At 38.8% G+C, this 12545-nt stretch overlaps 2 protein-coding genes across 6 annotated transcripts in view; one reads left to right on the forward strand and one right to left on the reverse strand.

Moving 5' to 3' along the window:
- The window catches only part of zdhhc9 (zDHHC palmitoyltransferase 9), a 33091-nt gene extending 25546 nt beyond the window's left edge, over positions 1-7545 (reverse strand). The window contains exons 1-2 of one of the 4 annotated variants that reach the window (XM_078260315.1): positions 3770-5141; positions 3439-3664 (exon numbers count right to left, since the gene is read on the reverse strand). In XM_078260315.1, the coding sequence (XP_078116441.1) occupies positions 3439-3602 (164 nt within the window). In that variant the 5' untranslated portion in view covers positions 3603-3664; positions 3770-5141. Of the gene's footprint in view, positions 1-3438; positions 5142-7333 lie in introns of those variants that run through there. The other 3 variants (XM_078260316.1, XM_078260314.1, XM_078260317.1) reach the window with 3 other exon arrangements.
- A 674-nt stretch (positions 7546-8219) lies between these two features.
- On the forward strand, positions 8220-12202 carry tyw2 (tRNA wybutosine-synthesizing protein 2). 2 transcript variants are annotated; one of them, XR_013502586.1, is made up of 8 exons: positions 8220-8456; positions 8635-8803; positions 8902-9100; positions 9175-9325; positions 9456-9565; positions 9845-10002; positions 11358-11984; positions 12068-12202. XR_013502586.1 is itself a non-coding variant. In XM_078260312.1 (7 exons), exons 1-7 carry the CDS (start codon positions 8404-8406, stop codon positions 11781-11783), a joined length of 1266 nt encoding a protein of 421 aa, XP_078116438.1. In that variant the 5' UTR covers positions 8220-8403; the 3' UTR covers positions 11784-12048. The 2 variants fall into 2 exon arrangements, 1 of the variants encoding a protein (XP_078116438.1); XM_078260312.1 differs by lacking the exon at positions 12068-12202 and having other exon boundaries at positions 11358-12048.
- Positions 12203-12545: the final 343 nt, after the last annotated feature.

Consider the following 12545-nt stretch of genomic DNA (forward strand, 5'->3'; position numbering starts at 1 on the left):
GAAAAGTGACGAGATTATAAATCGTATTTGCTGTAGCTGTAATTAGTCGATAACTCAATATATTGTTTGCTTAATATTTTGATAACCGATTAATTGTTTCACTCATCTTTGGCACAAGATGAGTGAAAAAATCCACTCTGTTGTTCGCTGACAAAACAACCAACTAACAAGACTGTGAGTCTACAGTCATGCTGCAGCATGCTAACATTTGCTCATTAGCACTTAACACAAAGTACAGCTGCAGCCGATGGAAATGTAATTAGATTTGCAGGTATTTAACTATAAACCAAAGTAGTGCACAATAACAATTTCGACCTGATGGTTGCGGTAGATAAAAAGTTAGGGGATCACAAAGTAAATGCCTGTACCAAGTTCCATGGCAATCCATTATCCTGATTTATTCTTTCAGAATGGCCATTTTTAACTATTTTCTGTATTGAAAAAACAACAACAATGAATCTAATGAGAATCAGCAAATTAATCAGCAGATTGAAGAACTAATACTAGCTGAATCCACCCTACAACATTCATACTAAGAAAGACTGGACTTGTAGTTGTAATGCTTCTATTAAACGTAGTTGCAAATGGGCAGTTTGTGAATGCATTAAACCTCAGTCTTTTTGCAGAAGGTTATTGCTCTGTCAGAGGTTTAAATCAGATACTTATCAACATGCCGTCTAATGGCGAGTTGGAGAATTACCCCCATGTTGTCTGGGTCCAATCTCTGTGTTATTATCCTTCCCCCCATGAGAGATAATTATGTTCAACTGTAATATGAACATAGCATGCTAACAACCCTCCAGCCATTAGTCACCACAATGCCTCCTCTGGGCTCTGGATGATGTGAGAAGTATCATCTCTCTCTTTTTGCTCCGAGAGATCCTTCTGTCCGGACTCAAAAGGAAAGCAGGAGGCCATTAAAGTGCAGAGCCGATAGAGATGGGAAGGGCCTGGCACTATGTGAGAGCAGCTACTTCTCTTGTCTGCTATGCTCCAAATCCATTTGGCCTGGTAGCTGGAAACACACCGACAGTCGAGAAGGATTACTGTGTTACAGAGTAGGATTTTGTGCTAAATCATTGTGCCTGATTTGTCAGTTTAAAAACTGTCAATAAAAGAGAGACGAAAGAGGAAACAAGCAGGACAAAAACAGAATGCAATCTAAATGAGAAGCAGGGCTGCTTTACAATCATCATTCAAACTCATGTTCTTCATTTTAAAAACAATCCTCTGTGCAGCTTTAGCTGACAGGATTTGGGTTCACATGCTGCATCCGAGCCAGTGTTTACAGCGCTAATGAGTCCAATGGATTTGTGCAAGTAGTGGTTTGAGACAGAACTGCTGAGACAACGAAAAAAAGTCAGCTTTCCCTTCTTAAACCAGAGGAGAAGCTGGACAGCTAGGGCTATTAAATATTTAACACCTCAGTATGTGGTCAATCATAAACCTTTCTGTCTGGGACTGAATTCCTGAGCAATGTGGATCCACAGTGGACCTGGGAGCTTATCAAAACTGCTTGTTACAAATGAAGGCCTTACAGGGGGCTACAGATCAGCTTACAGCTAGACTGAGACAAAAGAACTGATCCAAAGAATCACATTACCTTTAAGTACATTTTAGACGCTTACAAATGTCCAACGCTCAACACTCACTGGTCCCCCAGTGGCTAGAAATGGCGATAGATGTAAACCAAGCTCTGGATATCCTGCTCTGCCTTTGAGAAAATGAAAGCTCAGATGGGCCGATCTGGAATCTCCTCCTTATGATGTCATAAAGAGGAAGGTTACCTCCCCTTTCTCTGCTTTGCCCGCCCAGAGAATTTGGCCTGCCCATGAGAAAGAGACATCATGGCTTGAAAACAAGCAAAGCATGGCAGTTGGTCAAGGCCACGCCCCCACCCTCCACCTTGCCCCCCTCTCTCCTCCTCAATAGCATTTAAAGCTACAGACACAGAAATGGCACATCCTAAAGCTGCAGACACACTGACCAGACGGCCGACTCTCGGCAGAAAAGGTCTCCTCAAGTTGGTCAAAACAGTGCCTCGGAACACACCAAAGCGACGAGACATAATACGTCTCCATAACAGCAGGCGGCGCTAATCTGTATTGTCGCCCAAAAATGAAAACCAGCAGCTGATTGGACGAACGCGTCACGTGGGTCTGACAGACTGTCATGGCGGCTTGTTCAGAATACAATCTCATATTGTACTAAAAAGGTTCACCGAAACGTGTTTCTGAAAACATTTTAAGCGAGAAATAGGCAGTTGCTGAATCTGTCTTCATTTCAGATCGAGGTCAGTTTAAAAGATTTGTCAAATTTTGAGAGACTCTAGTCACGCTCATTCCGCTCCCGGTTTCCGGGTTAGCACTCTACCAATCAGATGGGTCATTTGAGTCCAACTGCCAGCAGTGCCCGCCCCGCTGATTATACATGTCAAATCAGCCAAAATGAAGGCCGACGGCCCCTCTGACGGACGACGGCACGGAACACACCGAACAGACTCAAGTCACTGACCTCGCCAGACTGTCCAACGGCCGATTATCGACTTGGTGTGTCAGCGCCTTCAGTAAAGCTCATTGTGGGACTGGCTCTAGTGGCTGTAATTCTGCACCAAAGCTGAATTTCTGGAAAGAGACTTCAGATACAGTATTAGGGGACCACTAAGGTCTATATAAAAGCATCCAAAAAGCAGCATGTCATAGGACCTTTAAATATAGAGTATTTTACCATTTTACATATACCATCTTTGTCATATACAATAGTACTGTAAGTAACCTGAAGATTATTTGGATAAGTAAGGAATTTCAGTGCATCACCTTGTCTTCTGGGAAAGTATAGTTTATGGCATTTCATTGACAAAATTTGTTGATTGAGCAAATGATCAAATAATAATAGTAAAAAAAAAAAAAATTGTTAGTTGCAGCCCTGAAAATAACATGATTAATCCTACATTCCCTTGATTAAACAATGAATCTTTGGTCTATAAAATGTTGAAAAATATCTGTCACCAGTTCCCAGAGCCCAAAGGTGACATCTTCAGATGTTTTACCTGGAAGAGTATTTAGATATACTTTTTCAAAAAATGACTGGAAAAGATGAATCTATTAGTGTGTGTGTGATGATATATATATATATATATATATATATATATATATATATATATATATATATATATATATATATATATATATATAGCTTCCAATTCATTTTCTGTCGATCAACTTATCGATTAATTGACAGATTGTTGCAGCATTAAAGTTGGACAATGTTGGATAAGGTTACTCAGTAGAACATACTGTCAGCTAGCCTATTATCGAAATATTGGAAATTTGGGGATTGGGAAGAGGCACGTGAGGCTTAAAGTGACTTGTGAGCACTTCCTGGAGCAAATCAGAATTTATCATTTCATTAGGAGGCAGAGACAGGAAATGGACTTACTCGAAAGCAAAGAAGAGAGAGCAGGTCCCAACGATGAGGAACAGGGTCAGGTAGAAGACTCCCTTCTGCCGGGCCATCATCACCCGTCCGTCGCAACAGAAAGTGTTTTTTCCAGGGAGCTTCTCCCATTTTCGCACCTTTCGGGTTATCATCACCGCCGACATGGTGTTCTCTCTTCAGATCGGTCCTCAGTTCTTCTTTGGGTTAATATCAGCTGTTATAGCTACTGTGAAACGGTTCAGATAATAAGCTGATGGGTTTTACAAATACTGTTCAGTCAATGTGACACAGTCCACTGGCAAAAATAAATAAATAAAAAAAAACGACTTACTGAGTCATATTAAGGATTTCAGCACAATGCGAAGATTGTAAAGCATTTTTGTTTTTCGTTTAAAGTGTCGCAGTCACGTCAATCCATTGTGTTCTAATCCATTATTTCCAGTTTCCCGTCTTTACTGCAGCATGTCATTCCCACAGTGAGGCTCCCACGCTGCTCAAACACCGACAATCTCAATCATCTCACCAGCCAATATTAAATTAAAAAGAAATATTAGAAATTCATCCAAATGCTTGCAGCAGATGTTTCCCACCAGAAGCTTGAAAATCCAGCCGTGGCTGTTGCATTGGGAGCGCGGACCTTGACCGATTCACATTTATATCATCTCGATCAATCATAAATGACCGTAGGCGTTCACAGACATTAGTTCATATGATCAGTATGCCTTCAGGTATAAAAAAAATAAATAAAAAATCCTTTAGAAATAAGAAATAACCGCCTGTATGGACGCAAAAGTGTAAAGCTGTTTTATGCTTTCCCCCCGCAGGATGCCAGCTCTCGGTTTTAGTCAATGGCAGCAGGAAACACGCCTAGATTGAATGTCTAATCTTAAAGGGGCAGGACAGGTAAAACAAAAAGGAACAAAGGACACAGCTGAAGGTCCTATTTAGATCACATCAATATGCTGTATTGCTCGCCTGTAGAATTACCCAAGGGAGGAGACTGTGAAGGAGTGTATTCATGAAGATAATTAGCAGTAGCCACCAGTTGCATTAATTCATTAATGAATTAGTGTTGCTCCATGTGTAGTTTAAAGGTTCCAGAGAGCAGGGGGAAACACTGCAGAGGTCCTCAGAGCAAATCACTTTCCACTAAAGCCGCTATGGAAATAAGAGATGTTCACTTTTTTCAATGCCATTCATAACACATAGCTTGTGTTTATCAAGTAAATCAATTTATTGTTTTTCATATCAAACTTTATTTAAACTGTATTCTTTGTTTTGAATGTCTCGTGGTGAATTGTATATTTTTGAAGTATGTTGTATATTGTTCCATGTCAGGATAAATTAAAACTAAACCAATATATTTTGAGAACATAACAGAGGAGTGAGTAGTTTTGCTCCCGATGTATTAATTGATCTCAGCAGAAATCCTTTTAGTTCCCCAAAAATGTTCCTCATATTCCTTATAAATAATATTAACAAATAAGAGCTAATTCTGATTCTAAAACATAGTGAGTGAACTCATGCTAAACTGACATTTTACTTCTGAATTGTTTGAAACTAGTTTTCATGTGTGAAACAAATGGCATTTACAGGTGAAAACAACATTAAAGTGAAAATAAAACACCACAGATTCCTTTCCTCACATCTGTGTCATTTTTTTTAATTTGAATGCAAATTGCAGAATATTTTTACTGAGTACTTTTGTTGTTGAACAGATGTTGGTCGCTGTAATGTGCTCATGGTCAATACTGTAAGAAGCAAAACATGTGCAGTAAAATTAAAGGAGACATCTGATCAGGTATGGATATCAGTATTTACAAATAGAAGACTATAATCAATAAATGACTACAAAATTCTGTCAAAAGATGTGCTACTCTCATATACTGTATATATTTTTATATTTACTAGCTCAAATATTTTCAACGTTTTTTTCATATTATATATATATATATATTATTATTATTATTATTATTATTATTATATATTAATGATGATAACATTATGAAATGTTGCATTTGGAACAAGCCCAGGTCATGAAAGTCTTGGGTTACAACTTAATTTTGCCTGAAATTGACACAAAGCCCTTTTAATAGAAATGTGGGGGGTTTGTCAAAAGTAGCCAGTTAATAAATATTTCCAAGTTGACATAATAACTTAACAGAAGGTTATAACTATTGATCTTTTATTAATGATATATATTCTTAAACAGTAAGTCCCTTGTGTTCAGAAGCCACACTGCAATCAACACTTATCACAGCCTTAGCCTTTTTTTTGTTAACAGTTTTAACTGTAAACTCTGCATGAGCTCATAATTTCAAGTCTATGTGGTTGTGTGTTCGTGGCTAGTAATATTAATTACATTCTGACCACACAAGCTGTATAAAAGCCCCCTGCTAAGTCTCTTTGGGTAAAAACATTAAAAGGGATAGTCAATATTGACTCAGCTCAGTCATACAGCCATTATAGCCTCCTTGTTGCTATACATGGAAGCAAGAAGATGGCACTTTATCAGACACACAGGGGAGGGCTGGACCATATACGGCCTGGAGAGTGAACCAAACATCCTTCACTCTCAGTATGCCCTGAAGGTAAGGACCAGAGGTAGAAAAGCTAGGCTACTGTACGCCTCCATCTTGGACTGTATGAAATAGGTTTCCATCAGTCAGGATCCCTGCTGTTTTACAACTTCTCCAGAGGAAGACATTATTAATACAAAACCTGTCAGATGTTCCAACCTGCAAACTCAAATGTACTCATGACTTGTAGCTCATTTCAAATCTGGTGTCACTTTTCATTACTTAAGAAGACATCAGGGAGGATGGGGTAGTTAGATCTCACTGCAAGCAGAAAGTGTAAGGGAATGACTGATCTAATGTGTTAAAAAGCAGATAGATAAATAGCTTTATCCCCAAAAATGGCTTGATTTGAAATACATACCAATTACACCTCTACAATACAAACTAACACATATTCCAAAAAAATCATAGTGTAGCACCGAGTCAATCAATTAATAATTTATTCATTCATTCTAAGAAGACCAATTACAACAGGAAATGCTGAGACAAAACTGCATCTAGTATCACATAGAACATCAACAAGTCTACTAGTCTAGCATAATGGGGTTATCAATATGAAACCACCAATCATTTCAAATCTCATGAAATCTCACTGAGAAAAGCTGACGTATTTGATCTAATTCAGCATTTTCTAAATCAGGATTGGCCTCTATTGTATCGATTATTACTACTACTTTTTGAAATCTGCAATACCAAATTGCTAGAGTGACCCTTAAATTAGACTGGCACAAAAAAAAGAGAACAGCATAGTCATCTGGTAAAGATTTTAATATAATAGTAGCAAATCCTGAAACTAAATAAATAAATGTTCTTCCTTATGAGAGATTTTCCTTTGGCTTATGTGGCCTCTATAACTTTATTTTATTTTTGCCCATTTGAGACTAACGATAATTCTAAACTTTTTCTTGCACCTTACATGATCATGTAAAAGTATTCATACATTCGGCTTTATTTAGTAATGAAACTGATGCATCTAGCTACATATGGCCAAGGATTACTTTTTCTCACAGGCATGCAACATTAATTTATAGCTAGCCCATGTTAGGTAGGCATTTTATTTGTGGCGTCAGTGGGCGAAAATTCCTTAATAATCTTTCAGCATATTGTAATTTGAGTGGTCTGAGAGAAAACTATAGCTCATGGCTCTGTTTTCAGGCTTTAGGAAATGTAACCCATGACAGGAGACTCTGGCCAATCACAGGTCACTGCGCATGCATTGTCCGTGCGATAAAGAGGGGAAAGTGAGAGCTTCAGAAAGAGGTATCACTCAAATTCTGGCGTTCTTTTGCATTCTACCCACTGCAGCTTTAACTCACCCTTCTGTGTTTCGAGCTGTTTTTTCTCCATCTATCGACATTGACGAGCAACTTGTCCAAACTGCTAACGTTAATGATGTATTGCTTCTTTTAAATTACAATAACGTTAGCTATCGTTCTCTAAGAAACATATAATATAAATAAAGACGTATCCATCATCTTTTAAAAAGAAGTTGGGTAACACTTTACAATAAGGTACACAAAAAAATAGGTAGTTAATGATTAGTTACTGTTTTTGAAAGAGTAACGAATGATTAGTTACTGTTTTTCAGAAAGGTAGTTACTGTTTTTTGAAAGGGTAACGAATGATTAAAAGGGTACCTTCTGAAAAAAAGTAACTAATCATTCGTTACCCTTTCGTTTAACCCTGAAAGGGTAACAAATGATTAGTTACTGTAACTAATCATTCGTTACCCTTTCAAAAAACAGTAACTACCCTTCTGAAAAACATTAACTAATCATTCGTTACCCTTTCAAAAAACAGTAACTACCCTTCTGAAAAACAATAACTACCCTTCTGAAAAACAGTAACTAATCATTCGTTACCCTTTCAAAAAACAGTAACTACCCTTCTGAAAAACAGTAACTACCCTTCTGAAAGACAGTAATTAATCATTCGTTACTCTTTCAAAAACAGTAACTAATCATTAACTACCTATTTTTTTGTGTACCTTACGCAGAAAAGCTTAAACCGTGGCTTCTTTTCCGTGTTTTCAATAAAGTTTAGTATTTTGAAACGTCCGTCCTGGATAACAATCCGACTAGAAACATGCGTTGTGTAGACCCGCCCTACTCTCCCTTTGATTGGCTAGTACTCGTTACCTTCGTTGGTTGGGTTGGTTAGGTATAAGCAAGCGGAGTGTGACTGGTTAGGGTAGAGTAAAAAATTCAGGGAAAGCCAATCAGAGGCAGAGTAGAGCGGAACATGCCTTCACCATCCTGGTTATCTTAATACATCCATGGGAAAAATACTCGCCTACCGTTTATCTCTAATTTTCGTTTATATAAATTAGAGTTGCGCTTTTTAACCGTCAAACATAAATACAGTGGGTTTGTTTGTTTGCTCACGAATGGAAGGTGTGCCTTGCCTTCGTGTGTCGCAGTGTCATGCACAGCAGTTCAGGTAATCAGCCATCTAACGTTAGTGAGTGAATAGCTGCCTGAGCTAAGCAATCAGTAAGCATGGGAATCAGATATACTGAGGTGGACAGAACGATTGTTTGATTAACAAGTTAAATGTATTTTCTGTACTCATTTTAATAATGTTAATCTTATATCGCGTTAAACGTCTTATTTTACAGGACATGTCTTCAGTCCAAAGGTGCTCTTGATCCGAGTTTGTGTTTAGTGAAAGACTCGGATGGGACAGTCCTCTTGCCCATTTTACCATCCTGTCTTTCACAACTTGATCTGCAATCTCTCAGAACCATGGTGGCTTCAGACGGTGCTTGTGAAATAGTTAGGAGTCAGGTAATTAAAGCTAACCTTCACTATTAGCAGCAGGCAGTACTTTAGTGCAACTTTGAAGTATTTTTTTATGTTTCTCCTGTTGTCTGTTTTTACCACAGTCTCATCTGCTGTCAACGAAGAAGAGAGGAAGAACACGTGGTAATAAACTGGAGCAAATCCTCCAGGAGCTGTTGGAATCTCATGGTGAAAGATGGACAGAGGAGCTGAGGGGGGATCTCCCTCGCAGCTTCCAGAGGCATGAAGACCTATTCCTGTTGGGAGACAACTGCTTCTCTCTGCCATTATGGAAGAAAATGGGTACTGTTCTCAAACTTACCCACGCTTTTCTTTATTACTATGTGTACAAAATAATTAATGAGGACATTTTGTAGGTCCACAGCTATGGAGTGCAGTGGCCAAAGGACTGGGGGCAAAGCGGCTGGCAAAGATGAGTCAAATATCCAGGGATGGATTTAGGTCTCCCGTGGTGACCATGCTGTTAGGAGAGCACAGCTGGGTCAAACATGTGGACAATCGGATTAGGTAAGTCTCAGTCCTAATCAGATATTTATTTGCTGTTGATTTGCTTACTAAGAAGGTCTTGGGGACATGAATGAAAAACTTTGACAATGACTAAAACATGTCTGAACTTATATCTTCATCTTTGTTTCAGGTATGAGTTTGATATAACCCAATGCATGTTCTCAGCTGGAAACATAACAGAGAAGCTGCGGGTGGCTGGATTTGACTGCAGAGGGGAGACTGTGGTGGATTTGTATGCAGGTGGGAGAACTGTGTCAATGTGTGACATGTTTTTACATTGATTAAGAAATATTAATATAATTATGTTTTCCTTAAGCATCACTAAAAGGGATACAATAAAACATATGTCCTATATCATACAATCCATACTGAGGATGCATTGTGTCTTTAAGTGTAATGCCTGCCCAGAAAACTGTCCCATTACTGTATGTTACTTTAATTGTGTCCAACCATTGTACACTTGAGTAGTAATTTAACACAATTTGAATTATTGACTATCACAACTGTATCTTGTGTCAGGTATTGGATACTTCACTCTCCCATATCTGGTCCATGCGGGGGCCAGTCATCTTCACGCCTGTGAGTGGAACCCTGACGCAGTTGAAACGTTACAGAAAAACCTTGTGGCAAACGGGGTGTCTGACCGCTGCACTGTTCACCAAGGAGACAACCGACAAGTAATGTGTTTTCATATGCATCCCATACTGCTTTGTGAAGTTACAGTATTAGCTCTGTCTTAATTGTACTTCACCACAGGGATGAAAGTGTTGACGTACGCCCTCTAGTGGTCGTACTAGTTCACATCTCCGTTTTGTCTTTTTAAATTAAATCATTTTAGAATTCAGGCTATTTCTGGGGGTGAAACTCAACTATTCCACTGTGTCTATCACTGTATGTAATATATTTTTCAGTGGCAATATATTGTGATGATACAATGATAATTTTTTTCATTTAAAAAGGTGCTGTAGGTAGGATTGTGAAGATCCAGGACTTAGACAACTTCTCAGTCCCCCCCCCTTTTCTGCCAAAGTCCAAACGGTCTCCTAAGCCCGTTCCCCCACAAGGGAGAATGAATGCGTGTGCATGAGCAGTGATTGACACGCAGTTAGACACCCCCCCCCGGCCATCACTGGTGCATCTGAACAGGGACTGGTGGATTTTTGCAAATCGCACTACAGGCTGTAGGTGGTGTAAATGACGTGCTTCATGTAGTTCTACTGGAACATAGGGTCAGTTTCAGCAAATATGACAGAAAGTTAGTTTTAGTCTTACCTACTGCACCTTTAAATTGATAAGCTAATTTTATTTCAAACCAGCAATAACACAATTATATATGCAATGTTATATTTTTGACATCACACTTATTACCTTGCAACTCAGTGTGATAGAATTGAACCGTTTTGTTTCTGTCTGTTATTTTTAGACTAAACTGATTTCAACTATATCTCTCAGTTCTCTCAGCACTTTTCACAACCCTTTAAAATTAGATTTTATGTTATGAAACTTGAACTCTAGATCGACCTAAAACAAAACCACAGGTTATTCAAGATTTCTGAAATTGTTACACTTGCTATTTTATGCTATAACTATTAGAAAGTTGGACAGCAACAACTTGTACCTTACTTATTCCAAGTGAAGTCTGTTTTTTTTTGCTTAGTTTTTTTTCTCTTCCAGTGTAATTTCAAGAACATTTGTGGTATTGAAGCAGTGAAACATTTTAATTGCTCTTTTCTACAAGACATTAGAGGCATCCCAATGTTATGTATTGTATCATTTTGCACTTTACAAGTTTCTTTTTTTTTTTTTAACCCCATTGGCCATCTTTTAATCTGCATCTCCTCCAAATATTTCACAGGTGAAATCACTAAGTCATGGCCTCAATCTATTCTATGTAAAAAGCATGTGCTCCTAGATATTTAGTGCAAAATCAAATCAGCTCTATTACAATAATCACAAAATAAGTTATACACATTTTTGGGGAAATAATTTAGTTAACAGTATTAAAGAGCTTTTTATTTAATTTATTTTTTAGCTCCGGCTGTGTGACATTGCTGACCGAGTGAACCTGGGTCTCATACCGAGCTCTGAGGACGGCTGGCCTGTTGCCTGTCGACTGCTGAAGAGAACAACTGGTGGCATTTTGCACATTCACCAGAACGTTACCTCAGTGTTACCGAACACTGCAGCCATCCCAGCAATCAATGATGCAACCCAGAGGGTTTCTGGGAAGAAAGCTGACAGAGAGGTGTGGCAGGCCTGGGCTGATGACACAGCAAACCGCATCGCTTCTCTTTTAAAAGACATCACTGGGGCACGGTGGATAACAAACAACCAGCACATAGAACATGTGAAGTCATACGCACCTCATGTTCACCATGTTGTGCTGGACTTGGAGTGCAGACCATCCTGTGCTGAGGAGATGAACACAGATGTGGACCCTATGGCATTCTTCATTTGAATGTGCTGCAGTCTAGAGAAGAAATAGGCAACTGTACAGTTTAGGGGTCCGTTTCAGAAAGCAGGTTTAGTGAAAACTCTGAGTTTGTTAACCCTGAGACGAGGGAAACTCTGGGTTTCCCGTTTCAGAAAGAGAGGTAACTTAACCTCAGAGTCAGTTACTATGGTAACTGAGTCTGTGACCTAACCTGGTCGGGAGCAGGTTTTCTTCAAGAAACCTCGAGTTTCTCTCAGTCTCCTCCCTCTCACACAGTGTCAGAGGGAGGAGACTGAGAGAAACTCGAGGTTTCTTCTCACTCATTTCCTCATTCATTCAGTCATTCTGTATCAGGCGCATTTGAATGCAGTTTGTTATCTGCATGAATAAACACTTAATAAATAAAACTTGTTAGGCAGATTATAAAACGTTTTTTTCTCAAACATGTCATGTCCTTTTGTCGATGATCTCGTTGATGAAAAAGCTGTATTACTTCACAGAGAGTTTACGTTGGGAGATGATATTGAGTCCCGACTAAATGTATTTTCATTTCCAAATTTTTTCACAGTCAGATATGTAGATACCTTATCCGTCCTCATATCACTAACATCCCAGCAGATTCTTTGTGTCGCATTACGTTTTTTGCAAACGGCAGTTTTCCTTATTGGTGATGCGGATCATACTGTAATAGTAAAGCCACTGTAGCCGTCAGAAAAGTGTGACTCGCTCTGAAACGTTTTTTGTAGTTGTTCCCTGGACACAAACCAGTGTGAGAGCCATTAAAAA

The sequence above is a fragment of the Sander vitreus genome, chromosome 10, assembly GCF_031162955.1.
Source record: "Sander vitreus isolate 19-12246 chromosome 10, sanVit1, whole genome shotgun sequence".
In the NCBI taxonomy this organism is placed as follows: Eukaryota; Metazoa; Chordata; class Actinopteri; order Perciformes; family Percidae; genus Sander; species Sander vitreus.

Bases quoted from the DNA above. Each gene is read 5' to 3' on its own strand.
- tyw2 (XM_078260312.1), top strand. From the start codon at position 8,404: ATGGAAGGTGTGCCTTGCCTTCGTGTGTCGCAGTGTCATGCACAGCAG. The intron at 8,804-8,901 runs GTAATTAAAGCT...TTTTTACCACAG, and splicing joins GTGAAATAGTTAGGAGTCAG to TCTCATCTGCTGTCAACGAA. The intron at 10,003-11,357 runs GTAATGTGTTTT...TTTATTTTTTAG, and splicing joins ACCAAGGAGACAACCGACAA to CTCCGGCTGTGTGACATTGC.